General features: G+C 31.5%; 1 protein-coding gene across 3 annotated transcripts in view; it reads left to right on the top strand.

Moving 5' to 3' along the window:
* The window catches only part of LOC132723569 (neo-calmodulin-like), a 193,041-nt gene that overhangs the window by 132,156 nt on the left and 43,417 nt on the right, over positions 1 to 17,468 (top strand). The window contains exon 1 of one of the 3 annotated variants that reach the window (XM_060708313.1): positions 14,468 to 14,628. The exons of the other annotated variants lie outside the window; for them this stretch is intronic. Within the exon in view, the coding sequence (XP_060564296.1) occupies positions 14,596 to 14,628 (33 nt within the window). The 5' untranslated portion in view covers positions 14,468 to 14,595. Of the gene's footprint in view, positions 1 to 14,467; positions 14,629 to 17,468 lie in introns of those variants that run through there. 3 annotated transcript variants of the gene reach the window in all.

Raw genomic sequence — 17,468 nt, 5'->3', positions numbered from 1 at the left:
AGAATTTGAATTTAATTAAAATTTACGGAGTTGTTTAATTATAATTAACAGAATTGTAAACAAGACGTGTGGCTAATGAGTTTCCAAGAGACTGTTTCTTAACTGGTGGAAATTTTTGCACGTATTTATGAATTTATGATTTATGAATACATCCTTTTACCTGCTTGAACAAAATAACCGTTATACATGTATGTCAGTACATGTATTGGGCAGACCTTTCCTTTGTTAACAAAAATTTATATTGTCCAACAATATTGACCTGGCACTTCGTTAATTTTCGTAAGGCACTGGATAAACACTGGTATCTAACGAATAATTATATCGATATATTTGATTATTTGTTACCTTCACATGTCAATGAGTTTTGCTGTATTGGTAAAGATGAATACTGATCTGAAGGAATATAGTTAGATACCTAACCAACACCACGTTATAAAGATATGGATTTTTTTATTGCAAGAATTAATTTGAAATCGTTTTACTACATCTGGTTTAAGGATACCTGTTAAGTTTTTTATACATTTATATTTTTTTATAACATTATCTTTAATTGATAAAAAGTACAGCGCCTTTATAAAACAAATTAAAAAACACAACACATATAGAATACACACAAAAAATCAAAACGTTTTGCACGAGTTTAGAGACAAATGGCAATTTTAAAATAAATAAAAAGATTAAGAAGCTGAACCAGGATTCGAAACCGGTTCACATCTACATATTCTATATTATTGAAGTGAAAGACTTTTAACGACTGCGATAAGACTAGGCGATAGTAACGTGTACGAAATTTACCGACTATAGGGTCAAATCCAATAGTGTCAGGTCAATTTTGTTTGACAATACAATATCGTATCATACTTTTGAGACCTGTGCGTAAACTGGAGTGCAGGTATTGGTTACGCGCACTGCAGGGCGCATATAAAAAATAAAGAATGCTCGTTGGCTGGCTTAATTATTGTGACGACAGAGAAAGGGATAACGATTCAGACGCTTTTTCATTGATTACCTTTTCATGGGTTTAATATTATGACGACAGGGACCGTGTTTTTATTTTTGCTTATGATATAAAAGAGAAAGAACATCTATTACTTACACTTTTTTCATTAATTTCTTCATTGCAAAAATTTACATAGACAAAAAACATTTAAATGAATCTATATGGCATATACACGTACCAACTACAATATATTGTCCCATCATCCCATGGCTTTTTATACTCCTTTTCTATGTTCCGTTTTTCCATGACCAAAACGTTCTTACATGACGACGTGTTTCCACCAATAAAAATTGGATCATGAGAAGAGAATTCTACTTACAAAACTGCAAGACAAATTTGAATTGCCTTTTCTAAAAACGTCGACATGTTCCAGGATCGTTCAATAAAACCAGTTCTGAGGAATATCAATACCGATACTAGATAATGTGTTGGTTGTCTTTAACGTTGAAGGTGCCAGATCAAAAAGTGGTATAGGGCTCTTTGCCCTTCGTATAAATCCAGGGCAACCAGGTTCTTTGAACTCTGATATTGAAAATCTCTTAACCTTAAACAGGTTGCGGGCTAAGTAAATAAAACAATGACAAACTATAATTGTTGATTGCCAATAATCAATAAACAGTGGTTAAGAAATCTGTTATTAAATCATACGTCACTGAACTTAACTGGTAAAAAGATAACGCAATCTGGCGATTAGCTCTCAATTGGAAATATGCAATGTCCATATATATACGTAACTAGAATAATTTGTGCAATGTTTGGTTGTATTCTGTCTCAAGACCTGGATAGCAAGATGCTCATTTTGATTTAATCGTTTCATGTTATCAGACGACCTGAAAATATCTGACTCGTTCAATATATCATGTGATGGCATGACTAAGTGGATATCAAATATGGTTTGGTAAACGAAATAATTATTGTTGTAAAAGTGTTGTTTTGTTCTGTTGATGACTGCCTTTAATAGTATGCTCTTGTTCATGAAAATAATAACGGATATCAAATGCACATGATATCTCAGTCTTTGATAATTTACACAATTAAAGCTTATTCCTGTTACAAATAACGAATTGGTTTTCAATTGCCAGTATTTAAGTTATTTCTTACTTGTTGATCTTTTTTTCACAACAATGCAACAAATATATCAATAAAGTTGCATTTTTTTTAATTTAATGCGTTTTAATAAAGTCGGTATGATACGATATTTATTTGTTTTAAATGTACGCATTGCGTGACAAAAACACTACAAGCAATTGCTGGAGACAAGAAAAATAAAACCAAATCTGAACTTAAATGATGTTTATTACTGTCAATAAATGCAGAAACCAGTGCGTGTCTTTACAATTTACAACAGATCGTCTTAGTATGAACATAAAATGTATCGTTTATCAATAGTTGAAAACAAATAGTTTGTAAATTAAATGTCGCCACACGTTAGTGTTGAAGATTGAATAAAGGCGTGAAATGTTGCACCTTTACATAATCTCTCATGACCTGCCTAAATCAAACCAAGCCTGCCATCATCATACAAAATTGTTTGATTGCGTCCGAGGGATCGCCCCCTATTCTAGATTTTCTTTTCAGTACAAATGAAATTATTAAATGTTATTGTTACAGTTTCAGTAATTACGATACAATGTTTCTGCAGGGATAAAACGTACTACTGAAACAAAGATTATATTCGGCTTTATATTATCGAATTTATTAAATAGATTTGTTCACCTTGCATTTTTAAATATATTTATTTTCTGTTTGAAAAATATTGGATATTAGTCAGCCAACTGAGCCTTGTCAGACTAAACGGAAATGTAAGACGGTCTGTTTCCATATTGAGAGCAAAGGCGCAATATGGTAGGGACTAAAATGTTCATACAATGAGCTGGGCATATCGAGATATGCTATACAAAGAAGGGTTTAAAAGTAATGAAGTTCAAGTGAAGGATCAAATTATTCATTCAGAATCTACGGCTCATATATAAATCTTATACTAGTATGTTTAGCATTAAAAGCAAACTGAAAATAGACGATGTGAATTCAGCCTTTAGACCTTGCCTTTATTGCGTCCTGCTTGGCTAATTGCCGAAGGTCCTGTAATGGCGGATGCGTTCATTGAATGCTGCTCTTCCTTGTTTTTTATATTTTATGTTAAGTTTGAAAAGGTTAACCTTGAAGTTTTGAACTCAATATTGCTTGTTATTCTGAATTAAATAAAACAACAACGTAATTCGTTTTTTTTTCTCTCTTTGTTTCATCTCAAAATATGTTGTTTTCAATGCAAATAAGCAGCTTTTGATAAATCAAAATGTTTTTCCATTAATACTGTTTCTACAGAAATGAAAATACAATTAAGATTGGGCAATGCTTATGTTTCTAAGTGAAAATTATGCCAAGGTTGCAAGATAGAAACATCATTGACTGACCGCTTATCATACATCTTATTTTCTTAAGCTGGAACATGACAACAAAACATGTCATTTTGAAGAGTAAAAAAGATTTACATAAACAAGAGTTTCATGTTTGAAGAGAAAATCAAATGTAACAAGATTCATTCTCTCGCGTCCTGTCTTAATTAAAAAGAAAATTTTGATCTTTACACGAAATTCCCAAGTCTATAATTATAGGCTGTTCCTTAAATGTTGAATGATCCGGGATCAAAAGTCAGAATAATCTCTTATATTCTGAAGTTTGTTTTATTAGTTCATGGAGAAAAATGAGCATCGGAACATCCTTAGCCTTCTTCATTACGATTTGATTCTTTAAAGTTACATTAAATAAATTCATAAAACTAGAAATCAGCGACATTCATTGATAAATTGGTTTCATATCGACTCCAAGATTCTATATTTTGGTGTCCAGGACAACCAAAATGTTGTTTTATAAGCATAAAAAAGAAACAACCCTCATTGTGCGAAATCGGAAGTACATATCTTGTTGGCATGAGAAACCCCGCCTTTGATCATTCACCATCAATATTAACCAACAAACATGGTACTATAAGTAGCCGTTCCTAATTTAACGGTATATTTCCCGCAATTGTAACGGAATGTTTTCATACCAAAATAATCTTATTTTTATGAGAATGATACTTTTTTACTGAACCTCGGGCCTAGTGACCTGAAGTTTAAAACGGTTAAATAGTTTTACACCACACAGAAAATCTTCATATTTTGTTGGTGTTTCCGGATAGCAGTTATAAACATTGGACGTAGCGCATACACGAGCTGATTATAATCTTAATTTGCATGTTAAAATTTTTCGTTACGAACTTTAGTGTTACCGTGGGATTTTCCGTTTAAAATCCTTATCTTATTGAACAATATTTAATGAGATTTACAACAATACTGTTAAAAAGGTTAATGAATCTGTAGAATGCTTGGTTTTTAGGACGACGGTAAAATATTTTTACATATTTATTTAGTGTAGCTTTAACGTTAGAGAAGTTAGTTTTATTATCGGAAGGGGATGGTGATTTAAGATAATACTATGAGTAATTTTACACCACACAATAAATAACTTCACCCAAAGCAATACACTTTGCTATGATATTGAATATATGTTAAAAAAAAGTATAACAATCAAAACCAACTACGCATTGAAACTTGTCTGCAATTTAATTGGACATTGGATATTTCATGAACAAATTTATTTCATTATCTATCTCGCAAAACATCAATTTTGTATGAAGTTACATGTATTACATGTCAAATGATATGTTTAGAAGATGCTTGTAATAGTCCATTCATAGATTACCCTTCTCTTTTCTTGAGTTCTTCAATATCATACCAATTTACAATCTAGTTTTAGATGACTAGTTCATCATTTACCTTTCTTCTCTTTTCTTGAGTTCTTCAATATCATACCAATTTACAATCTAGTTTTAGATGACAAGTTCATCATTAAGCTCTGAAATCAACGCAGAAATTATTTACAACAACAAAGGCAACTTTAGACTGATACTAGTGTGCCATAAGCATGATTAGATGTGAAATAAAGTCCGTAGGTCCATAATAAAAGCTATAATAACAACACTAAAGTAGTTTATGATGCAGTAAAATCTTCTTAAATTCCCTAAGAATTAATCACTATTTACCATGTTGCGGTGTCCACAGGCAAAATGTAGGAATTCTGTTACAATATATAATTCCATAGATAGACCAGCGATAGCAGTCTTGTAATAGCATATTCCTCTATATCATCATGTTTTACAGACTTGTTCATATTTTAAATATTCCTGAAAGGGGAGATCTCCGGCGAGAATGGAAGCAAGATTAATAAATGGTAATTGCAGACTCGGTGGTTTGAAGAGAGATACTTGCAGAACAAAGTCCCCCACTACTTAAGCCTCCTTAGCAACGTAATTTTGCTCCCCCCCCCCTATAATTTAAGTAAATAAGTCTTTCTTCTGTCCATTGACCTATAAACTTTGCAGTAAGCTATCAAGCTAGCATAAGGGACTTCGGTGGTTCTACTCTGATGCCCGTTTATATCTTCTGAATTATTGCACGGACAAAGATTTCCCCATGTTTATTTATTTGTAAATTCTGGTGATTATATCGACAACGAGTTTGCACAACTGCGTTTGAAAGTTTAATGTAGAACAAAAGACTGCGTTGATATACCGACATATTCTTGGCTCAAACACCCACTCGTATGTCTGCATAGTATTTGAAAAGAACAAATATTTTTGTCTGCAACATATATGTTACTCTTAATAGAAATATTACGCATTGAACATGAAAAGTAATTATCGAGCTAGCTTAATAAATAGAATTGTACGACTCAGGTGGCCACTCGTGTCCTTGAAATGATATAACGATAGCGGTCTTCGTCTTCAAATGCTTGAAACATTGACTTCGAAAGAAAGAACACATATTTTATTGTTTTTGGGGTAAACTTAATTCAAACATATTATATGCAAATGCATATTTCAACAAAATTTTAAGCGTGTGTTAATATGGAAAAGAAATAACCATCAAATCATTCCTTTATCTTCCATATCTTTCTGAATTTCATAAGCTTGTGGTAATATGGAAAAAGATTAGAACGGAACTTTTATCAATTAATTCATTGATTTCACCATATTTTCGAAGACAAGACATTGGTTTATGACAATGGTATATTGTATATAAAAAACAACGTAACTCTTAGCCAGATGGCGGTAACTGTTTCTACTCATGCGATCAAGGAAGACTTTGCAAGATCAGTCGGCAATGTTTCCTATTCAGTCAGAATTTACCTTGACAATATCCGTAAAAAATGACGAATGTCCATACCAATATTGAAAGATGGCCAAGTCTATTTCAGATATATTTTCGTGGTAAGCATTGGTCATTGTTGGCATATTGTTGATATATATCACTTTGTTTTATGTTGTCCAATAAATCAAAATATCTGGGCCAATTCTCATGACCAGTAAAAAATAAATATCTTCGAAGAATAGGAAAGTTTAATTAAACCTTGTAAAAATCATAACAAATGCTTTATCTTTATGTACAGATACTTTTGACTTTAATGTCTACTGATCATGAATAATATTTCTTTACATATATTTATGTTTGTCTTTGCCATAATGACATATTTGTAAATGGCCAAAGGCAAATGTTTTTTGCTGAATGCCAATAAACTTTGATCATTGTTGATAAATTCTTTATAACTCAGTTCTACCCGTTTACTGACAACAAAGTGCGTGTTGATGACATTTAATCACTATAAAATTTAGTGCTAACTTGTTCAGAATGTTGTAAACTCTTTTGAGTAAAGGCTAATGTCACATCGTCGCGTGACAAACAGGCAAGATTGGTTCTGACACGAACAGAATTTTGTAGTAAATTCAGAACTATTTATTTAAGCTTAAAAGTGGAACAAGTTATTTCAACTTACATAAATCGCTTTCTATTCCGCTTGATAGACTAGATAAATGAGGAAATTGATCGACTTGATTGTGACATCAATATTGCTCCTAGAATAACGAGTACCGGGTTTATAGACAAGCACCTTAACCTTTTTAAATATTAGTAAAATGGATTTCCCTTATTTGACTAGCCAGAGTTCAGGGGATTTTATTATCAAAATGATAAATGAGGGTCAATGCGGCTTTTAAGGCACTGAGAGTACATTTTACAAAGACTTTAATCACTTTTGTTTGCACCGGGTTATGGATTCCACTGTGACTTTGATAAATTCTTATTGAACAAAATATGTAGGGTTCATCAACACACAGTTATATTGTAAATATTTGGGAAGCATTGAATGAAACTGACGTCGCATGCTAAAGGTCGTCTGCTGACAAGAAACAATTGAATTATGTCTTGCCAATATCCGCGTCTTGAGAAAGAAGAGTCATATATAAACATTTTGTCCACACTTGGACAAAACATATACGAGAATTAATACCAAAAAAAAACTAATAAAAAATGCGTTTTCGGTAAATGCATTGAATAACAGCAGCAATGTGACAAATAGATGCGGTTTCTTTTTCTTGTCTGCTGCAAATTCATGTATATTTACGTCACGCAATCTGAAAACAAATATGTAGCATATTAGTGATTGAATTGGAATGCATTTTATTCCAAAGGATACGAGTGTGAATTCTGAAAATGAACTGTTCGGCCCTTTTTACAGACGTGTGTATGCATTTCCTTTAACGCTCATCCCATCTTACGTCACAAGCGTATTGGTAAGACAAGATTTCGGTTTTGGTTTGTTAAAGAAGCGGTTTTGGATAGTAAAACGAAATTATAATCATTGATACTGGAATGATATATCATTATTTTGCATTGCGCATGGTAAATCCCACAAACGTTTAGTTTCAATATCATAATTAATTACCATGATTCTGATTTTATCGCTTATATTATCGATGAATTAATGGGTTTTTTCCATCGTCAATATGATGCTTTAACTTTGTAAGTACACTTGTACTTCCAACGTTTACTAATTCTACGGCAAGTTTGTCTTGATATAATTTGAGGTCGTAAAAATTTTACTGCCCAATAGATTAGCCAACTTTTTACCAACATATTTATATAAGCGTTATTTTTCAAGTTATTTATACACGAAAAAAAATCCCATGGGAGTTCAAATCCAATGTTTAAAAAAATCCAATGGGAGGATGACTTTGATCGCATCCCAATCATTCTTTCCAGAGTGTAAAGGTCTTATTATGCTATTAAATAAACGCTAAAGTTTACTCTTCATCTCCATAGAAAAAGTAAACAAGATCGTTAAAAAATCATGTTTTAGCTTGCACACAGTTATATAATATTATGCATATTCACAAGAAAGGTATAATGTTGTAATCAAACATTGCTTGATATATTGAAATTATCGTTAAAAATCTATATAGTAACAATGTATCCAAAGGATAACGCCAGCGTTTGGGGATAATAATTTTGAATTTTTTTTTTTTGAATATCTGACAATTCGGCAGTTTTAAATTCCAAACATACCGAAAGAATGGTTCAAACCCAGCCACTGGATATTTATTATTCAACTGTGTGGCAAAAATCATTTTGGATTACCTTTACCTTAAAATTGTTATAATATAGAAAATGGATGTATTTTTATCATTTCAAAATAGAAGCTTTTAATTAAGATTAAAATTGATAATGTTTCAAATGCTAAAATAGAAATGAACTTGAGAAGAAGTCACAAATACGATATTTTTTCTCGCTCTTTCTTGCGATATTAAATACTTGTTTTGCAGTATTTGGTTTTAATTAGAATTTACGGGGTTGTTTAATTAGAAATAACGGAATTGTAAACAAGACGTGTAGTTAATGAGTTTCCAAGAGACTGTTTACTAACTGGTGCAAATTTTTGCAGTATGATTTATGAAAACATCCTTTTACCTGCTTTAACTAAGTATTTGCTATATATGTATGTCAATAGGCACCTTTCAATGCAATTGGGCAGACTGTTCCTTTCTCATTTGTAAACAAAACGTGTTTGATATTAACGCCACTTCTACGATATTGTGTCATATTTTGGAGACCTTTCTATTGAAAGTTAACTCTATTTGAGTTAAATCGAATACCCATATATGCACAGTGCGTTAACTGGAGTGCAGGAATTGGTTACCCGCACTCCAGTTACCGAACTGTTTGTCAGATATAAAAATAAAACATGCTCGTTGATTGGCTTATTATTTTCTGGGATTTACTTATTGTGACGACAGGGAAAGGGATAACGATATAGAAGTCCGTACATTAATTACTTTTTCCTGGGGTTTTATATTGTGACGGCATGACCGTGTTTTCTTTTCTTTTTTCTTTTTTTAGTTGTTGTTTTGTTGTTTGTTTTTTGGGGGGTTTTTGTTGACCTGCCAAACAAAAAACAGTATATGGTCCCATGGCTTTTTATAGTCCTCCTCTATGTTCCGTCTTTCCAAGTGGTCTTACATGACGACATGTTTCCACCAATAAATATTTGTCAAAAGAAGGAATTTCTACTTTCATAACTGCTAGACCAATCTTAATTGCCTTTTCTCAAAAACCGATTGAAAAAAGTCAGCCTGTTTCAGTATCCTTCAATTAAACCATTTCATGAGGAACATCACTGCCGATACTAGATTATGTGTTGGTTGTCCTTAACCTTTAAGATGCTAGAACCGATAGTGATGTAACCTTTGCCATCAGTATAAAGCTCGGACAACCTGCACGTCCGTACAGTCTGGCCAGGCTCTATACAGTTGGTTACTAATTATTTTTTACTTTGATATTGAAAATCTCTTAAACTTAAACAGGTTGCGGGTTAAGTAAATAAAACGATGACAAACAAGCTTTGTTGATTGCCAATAATCAATAAACAGTGGTTAAGAAGTCTGTGTTACTCAATCGTCAATGACCTTCACTGGTAAAAAGATAACGCAATCTGGCGATTAGCCCTCAATTGGAAATATGCAATGGCCATATAAAGAGGTAACTAGAATAAATTGTGCAATGTTTGGTTCTGTTCTGCCTCAAGACCTGGATAGCAAGATGCTATGTAATCGTTTCCTGTAAAGCAGACGACCTGAAAATGTCTTACTCGTTTAATATATCCTTAGTTTTTACAATACAATCGTGCTCTGGCATGACTAAGTGGACAATAAATATGGTTTGGTAAACGAAATCATTTTTGTTGTTAAAGTGCTATTCTGTTCAGTTGATGATTGGCTTAATTAGTTTGGTCTTGTTCGTGTTTGACAATAATTCACGGTTGATATCTCACGCGATGGGGTGACATCATAAATTCCCGTATTTTGTTTTTGTAAACAATATGCATGTATTTGTTTCTTTGGCGTTGTTTTAGTTTAAGTTGCTTCATATGTTTTCAATTATATCTGATAGAGATCCAAATGGTTCGATCCTATTGAACCTGTATCTTCGTAAAAAATGATTTCCGTTTTACTTGCAATTATGATGTTCATAAAATGTTTATAAAAGACAATTTTTTAACGTGCTTGGATTGCTGACAAGAAACAATTGGATAACAACCTGTAATTGTCACCGTTCCTATTATTAACAAGATTTGATCAGCTCTTCCCGGACACCGCCTGCATTTAGCAAATTAGAACAGAGAATTGAATACCACATGATAACAAAATGGACGTCACAAAAACTAAAAAAAGCGCCTATTGGGCACGCCATCCGCCATGTTTTGTCTGGTTACCTATATATAAAATTAAAATATTGTCTTCATGAACGAAGCTCGGAACAAGTGTGTAGGCTCCTGCAGGGTTAACAATATTCGAAATATTTCTCTGAAAAGAAGAAACATTAGCTCCATTTTACAGAAAGGAGTTGTTTTTTTACGAAAAAAAAATTGAATAGGTTACTCTTCTGAACGGCGATTTTTCGCAGTTTTGGAAATGCTTGTATTTATTATTTAATTCTTTTAATTACCATCAATGGATAGGATGTGACGTAAAATAATTTGACTTATTCTATAGTGTGTTGTTTTCACATACGACATATTGGTGTGGGTAGGGAAGTGGATTCGAGGTCTCATATCAACCTAGTGTATCTTGCTCATATAGTTGCAAAGAGTTATGAGAATATCGCGTGATTGCATCATATAGATTCGGTTGAATTTTCTCGTCTGCTGCAAATCCTTGTAGAATTACGTCACGCAATGTATATATTTAAAACAGATAAATATCCTATTAGCGTCCTTATTGGAAATCATTTATTACATAATATATGAGAGTTTTACCGGAAAGTGGTATACAGTTTCTGGTTATTTTCAAACTGTATTTTGGTACGTACGTATACAGTAGGGTTACTGGTTACTATAGACGTATTTAGGTTGGGTCTAATTTTGGGGCTAAAATGCCTGGCCTAGTACTGAAACCAGGTCGATTGTACCTTATGGAGTATTTTTTTGTTTAGATTCATAAAACAATTTATGACAATACAAACAAAACTTGCTTTAACTATTATAGATATTTCAAAAGTGCCAATATATTGTCAAAAGTACAAATACATTGTCATAAGTACAATGTTTTGTCAAAAGTACAAATATATTGTCAAAGGTACAAATATATATTGTCGAAAGTGCCGTATTGCAAAACAAATGAGTCATAAATTGCACATAACATGTAAATTATTACTTGAATATTGAATCGTTTTACCTTTCTTAAACTAAGCACAACTTAGCTTAGCACATTAGTTTGATTTCCTTGAAATATTTAGGCTCATCTGGATGCATGCATCTTTAAATATGTTGACTAAAATCATAGAACATATAAGTATTTTTCAGTATTTTATTAAATTAATCTGATGTTTATAGGGATGTAGTTTATGTCTTTTAAGTAATCCAGGGGGGAATTATCGTTGATCCTTGTGTCAAAAACAAACAAACAACATTGCAGAAGTTGTTGACAATCGGTGAAAGTAAGACTATTTAAGACGTATAGCAATTTACTGAAACTTGAGATGAAATAAGCAATACTTCTTTCCTGTGACATAATTGAAGACAATTTTATTAATTACTTTCAACGATGGAACGGTTTACGTTTTTATGCCTGTTGGCTTAAACAATCTTTCTGTGTGTACAACAATTATGTTGACGAATACTTGTAACGAAAATGGCTCACAGGTCAGTCTGTGTAATGACAATTCAAACCATTAATGATATATTTTGCCTGTGGACACCCCAACATGGTAATGAGAAATTAATTCTCAGATATTTACGCTACATTTATCAGCATCGTAAATTACTGTAGCGTAAATAACTTTCCTACTACCTACAGTATTGACAAAAAACTCGGAAAAATGCTTGTTAAACAAATTACTACCAGAGCCCTGTAATCGTCACAATAGATCTTGGAAGTTATTGACCAAATGATCTGACCTAAATCCGTCATTTGAAAGAAAGGAAAAACAATTACGATGAATTGTGTCGCTTACTTTTGTGTAATTAATATTTATTTATTTATTTATTTATTTATTTATTTATCAACAAATGCTTAATCAATAATTACTAATAATGCTTCAATAACAAAATATTGCAACTTATTCTTGTATAGTAAAAAAGCGTCGCTTATGTTTGAATAATTAGTTTGTAATGCAACAAAATATCGCTGTTAATGCTTGAATAGTTGGATAGTGTTGCTAAGGCTTGAATAATTAAAGTTTGCCTCCAAATGCTTGAATAATTACATTCTTTGTGATTGTACTACCTCTGCATGATGTTATGTCTGCATTATCTGAACAAAATAACAAGCTAGTTGGTGCTTAAATAATTAAAGATAGTGTTGCTTATGTTTGAATAATTAAATTTCGCCGTTAATGCTTGAATAATAGCGTTTTTTGTGATTGTACTTCTGCAACTACTTTAGGTTGACATGTTTACATGATCTGAGTTTAAAAAAAAGCATGAATTTATAATAATAAGAAATAGCAACTAGTGCTTGAATAATTAAAGATATCGCTACTTATGCTTGAATAATTTAATATTACCGTTCATGCTTGAATAATAGCGTTCTTTGTGAGTGTACTACTTCTGCATGATGTCATGATGTCATGATCTGAGTAGAAATAATAGGAGTGTAAAAAAGCATGAATTTATAATAATAAGGTATAACCGTTAGTGCTTGAATAGTTAAAGATATCACTCCTTGTGCTTGAATAATTTAATATTACAGTTACTGCTTGAATAATAGCGTTCTTTGTGATTATACTACTTCTGCATGATGTCATGATTTCATGACCTGAGTAGAAATAATAAGAGTGTAAAAAGCATGAATTTTGAATAATAAGATGCAGCCACAAGTGCTTGAATAATTAAAGGTATTGCTGTTTATGCTTGAATTATTGAATACTAGAATAGTGAACAATAACCCGAATAGATGCCACCAGGCAAATAGGCTAATTTTTGGCATTCTTTTCAATTAAACCCATGTTGCGATAAACAACAAGGAACAATTTCGGGTTGCTGTTTTAATCATTTCAAAACTTACTTAGATTAATATTTGGCTGCTAAATGCAATCGTTTTAGATTTCAACTCCGCCTAACTTGTTAATCTAAAAGCCCGATGCTTATCAGCCGCTCGTAGTTTTTTTACGTTATATGTTTAAGTAAAGGCAGGGATAATGTTATTGTTTAACGGTTCAAAGGTCAGTTAACGAACGTAAGTGCATATAGCCGCTTCCTCTACGTCTGTATAATTGGAAAAGAAAATGATAGCTTTCCAATGATAAGCATAGACTATTTTCTTGGCACGAGTTCCAAATTTTGCAGGTAAATATGATATGAGACTATAGTCTGTTTGTGAAAATTTGGTCCATAATTTTCAGTGAAAAACTATTCAATAGTTTAAATAAATATGTTCTATGGTTTATTTAAAAAATCCATTGAATCAGGTTACGGAATAATTTTTCACCGCCTGGACAAAAATTGTAATCTTTGTTACGTAAACATACTAGGAAATGAAAACCATGTCCGATGGCTTATAAAAATACAAAGAGTTTTTGTAAACTGAAAACAGTTTCTGAAAATAGACATTATTGAAATATAAGTTTCGAGTGGCATGTGTGACAATTTATAAATAAGAATGATAGATATTTTTAGAAATCCGAGAACATTAAAGTATTTAATACAATTTACACGTTCTTTTCATTTTAATCTGTTTATATTAATCTTTTTTATGAAAATAACTTCATAGAAAGAAACAAAATTACTAGAAAATAGATTAAATAAGTAAATAAGTATTTCTTGTTGTCTTTGTTCTTTGTCATTGTTGTTTTGTTAGTGCTGCTGTTGCTGTTTTTCTTGTTGTTATTGTAAATATTGTTGTTTCATACAATATATATTTCGCTCTTTTAACTGTAGTATAACACACAGCTGCTGATTAAAAACATTTAAATGTTTTTCAGAATGTTTTGCGGTTTAAAACACTTAAACATTTCGTAATTTCTTACCAGCAGTTACGATCAAAAGAAACACCATGTTTCTCGTGCCAATCATATATCAAACAGTCTGTAGATTAGGCAGTAGAGAACAAGCCAAGATGCTTGTTGAAAACGGGTTTGTAAAGCCAGATCGAGCGTGAGTCATATTCTTCATCAGTGTTAAGCAGACATATACCGTGTAATGTGAATAGTAAGGATAATAATAAGATGGTGTTAAATACAAAAAATGAAAACATAATGGTAAGACACTTTTTGTTACCACATTTTTTTTCTTCGTTAATGTCAAATATAGATGTCGAATGTTTGAGAAGAACTTAAGCATTGGATGATATGCATACTTTTCACTGATTTCTTTTTTTTCAATGTATACATTGTTGATAACGTTTGTTAAGAAAATTGTGATAAGGGATAACAAAAGTATTATCAAAATTATTATTATCATATTATAATTATCATTATCATCAATGTAATTATCATCATCAATAGCGTGAGCATCTATATTATTACAATGTATTATGTCCAACATCATGTTGAAAATTATCATAATGAAAACATAAAATTGCTATACAAAGACAATTTGATAACTTCATAATCATAATTATCATCTTAGAAAAACATACAATTGCTATAATAATACAACATTGATCACTTCATAATGATAATTAAAAACAGCATAACAATAACATAAAACTGATTACATAACACTAACAGCATCATAAAGAGACAAGATTAAGAACAAGAACAACACAATTATCATCATTTACATTGTAGTCATCGCACTTACTAACTTCATTAACTACTTTTTATGTAGGAATTAATGTTATATTGAGGGGTGTTCTTAGGCATGTAAGCGGTTGTGGTAAAGCATTAGGTCACGTGCACAAGACTTGATGAAAAGGTTGAGACTTAAAATGAAAAATAAATTTGCAGAGCAAAACAAAAAGAAGAGAAATTTTTTTAACCTTAAATGGAAGATTAAATTTTTGAATTCCAAGGAGACTATGAAGTTACTTGACACAAATATTATTAATCATAACAAAGAAAAATGTCTTAATATTTCTTTTTAATAACTTAAAAATAAAAAAAAGTTGAAGATTTAATGAAATTCATCACCTTACAAGTTATTATTACACAAATGACAAAGTTCGTTGTTATCCTACTATTATTACAAAATCTTCCCTTTTTCATTTGGCAAGCTTCATACACCCATAATCTTACATAAAGAAATAGCAAACTTACAGGGAATGAGATTGAAATATTACTCGAAGCACATTCTTGTTTATATATTCTCTAACTTAAGCGTTTCCAGAATTAATAACAGATTTCTACCAGTTTTGTATAAACTGATAATGAGGCTTGTTATTATAAATTATGAAACAAGATAAATTCTATAGTTTAACTTCTAATAAAGTTATAAGTTTTCTTCAAAAAACTTATACTCTAGTTTTTAATACCAGTTGAAAGTGGAATAATTCTGACATCACCATTGACGGATTTCTTTTTCAAATTTAAGTTATATTTGAGAAATTTCAGTTCAATTTTGTTTAGAATATCAACATTTTTAAAATATCAAAATGTGAATATGCTATCAAAATTTCCGAGCTATATGAAATAAAAGAAGCAGCAAAATTATCATCCATTTGTTGTTGCATATCAAACGGTAGCAACAATACCCTAAAAGAAAATATTGTTCCACGGCTTTGATCAATTAAGTTTGTTTGGGTTTTTTTGTTTTGTTTTTTAAGAACTTACCATTACATATTAATTTTGTTTCGCATTCATTTAAATCTGTGTTCATTTTCAATTAAATATACTGTCTAAGTAAGAACGAATGATCATATGAATATCCAAAGTATTTTCCTCAAACTGAAAACCTCGAACGTTTCAAAGACTCAATTTTAATATCGAAAATATTACACGACTGTGGGTTCGAATCCTGCGATGGATGATGAATTTATTTCACGTGCGGAAAAAGTTCTGGCTAGCTTGTAGAAAATCGATGAAACTCGTGTACCCAACAGGATCGAATCCATAAATATATGCATTTAAAAGGTCTATAGCTCCACCGACTGATATTTAGCATATTACCTAAGCTCACTCAAATATTCTGGATAAAATGATTTATAAACTTGAAACAATGGAGCACGAAATATAGAAACTCAGAGTAGGATAATATACATGTAGAAATAGAAATGTAGTAACGTTATAGTATACATGTTAAAATCAATTAAAAACTTTTCTTGTTTTTTTTTCTGAACATGCCAATACCAGTTACCTTTTAATTGTTTTCAATACAGTTGCTTCGTGTGTATTTCGGTTCCTGTAATTGCTTTGAAAACAAATGTTGAAAAACGTGATTTGCATGTTTTTTTACAGAATTGCTTTAAGATTGCTAAGGTTTTTAATGTTAAATCAAGACACTTTTTCCACCACTAAATTGGTACATTCATTTTTAAATTGTGTTCATTTTTGGAAATATATAACAAAGTATCACATTAATCTGAAAATAAAAGACGGGTTCGGGCGCTAACTATTGTTTGGCTGTGATTGAAGCACTGCGCATGTCCAGTTTCGGTGATCAACTAGAAAGACCGCGATTAATATAGCGAGGCTGAATTAAAATTACTAATCAGTCTTTCGGATGAGTCTTTTAATCGAGGTCCCGTGTATGGTTGCTTAAATATTTGACACACTAAACTTCTGGAATAAGGGCATCTTTCTGTATCTGTATCTTGTACTAGCCTGCAAAATATAAAATGACTAATAATCTTCCGCAGGTCTCGCCCATATGGCCAATCGATGGCGAGTATAAATAAACTGAAATACACAGAGTAAATATGTGACGTCATTAGTCTTCATAGAGTTAGTTCCAGAGCCAAGCCAAACTTGCAAACGGTGCACATAAGAAAAGAAAAAGATAATACATTACATAACAGATCGGTATATAAACGAACCAAAATCACAAAAATCTACACGAAAGATCATACATGTATACAGTTCAATGGAAACGAGGAAATGTCGGTGTTAACCTCCTCTTTATTCGATCCTGGTAGTGAGATAATCAGTAGATAATCGTCTGC

Source organism: Ruditapes philippinarum, unplaced genomic scaffold (assembly GCF_026571515.1).
Source record: "Ruditapes philippinarum isolate M1 unplaced genomic scaffold, ASM2657151v2 ctg3342_1_1_1_1, whole genome shotgun sequence".
NCBI lineage: Eukaryota > Metazoa > Mollusca > Bivalvia > Venerida > Veneridae > Ruditapes > Ruditapes philippinarum.
The sequence above is the reverse complement of the archived record's forward strand: the minus strand, read 5'-3'. Positions and strand labels throughout refer to the sequence as shown.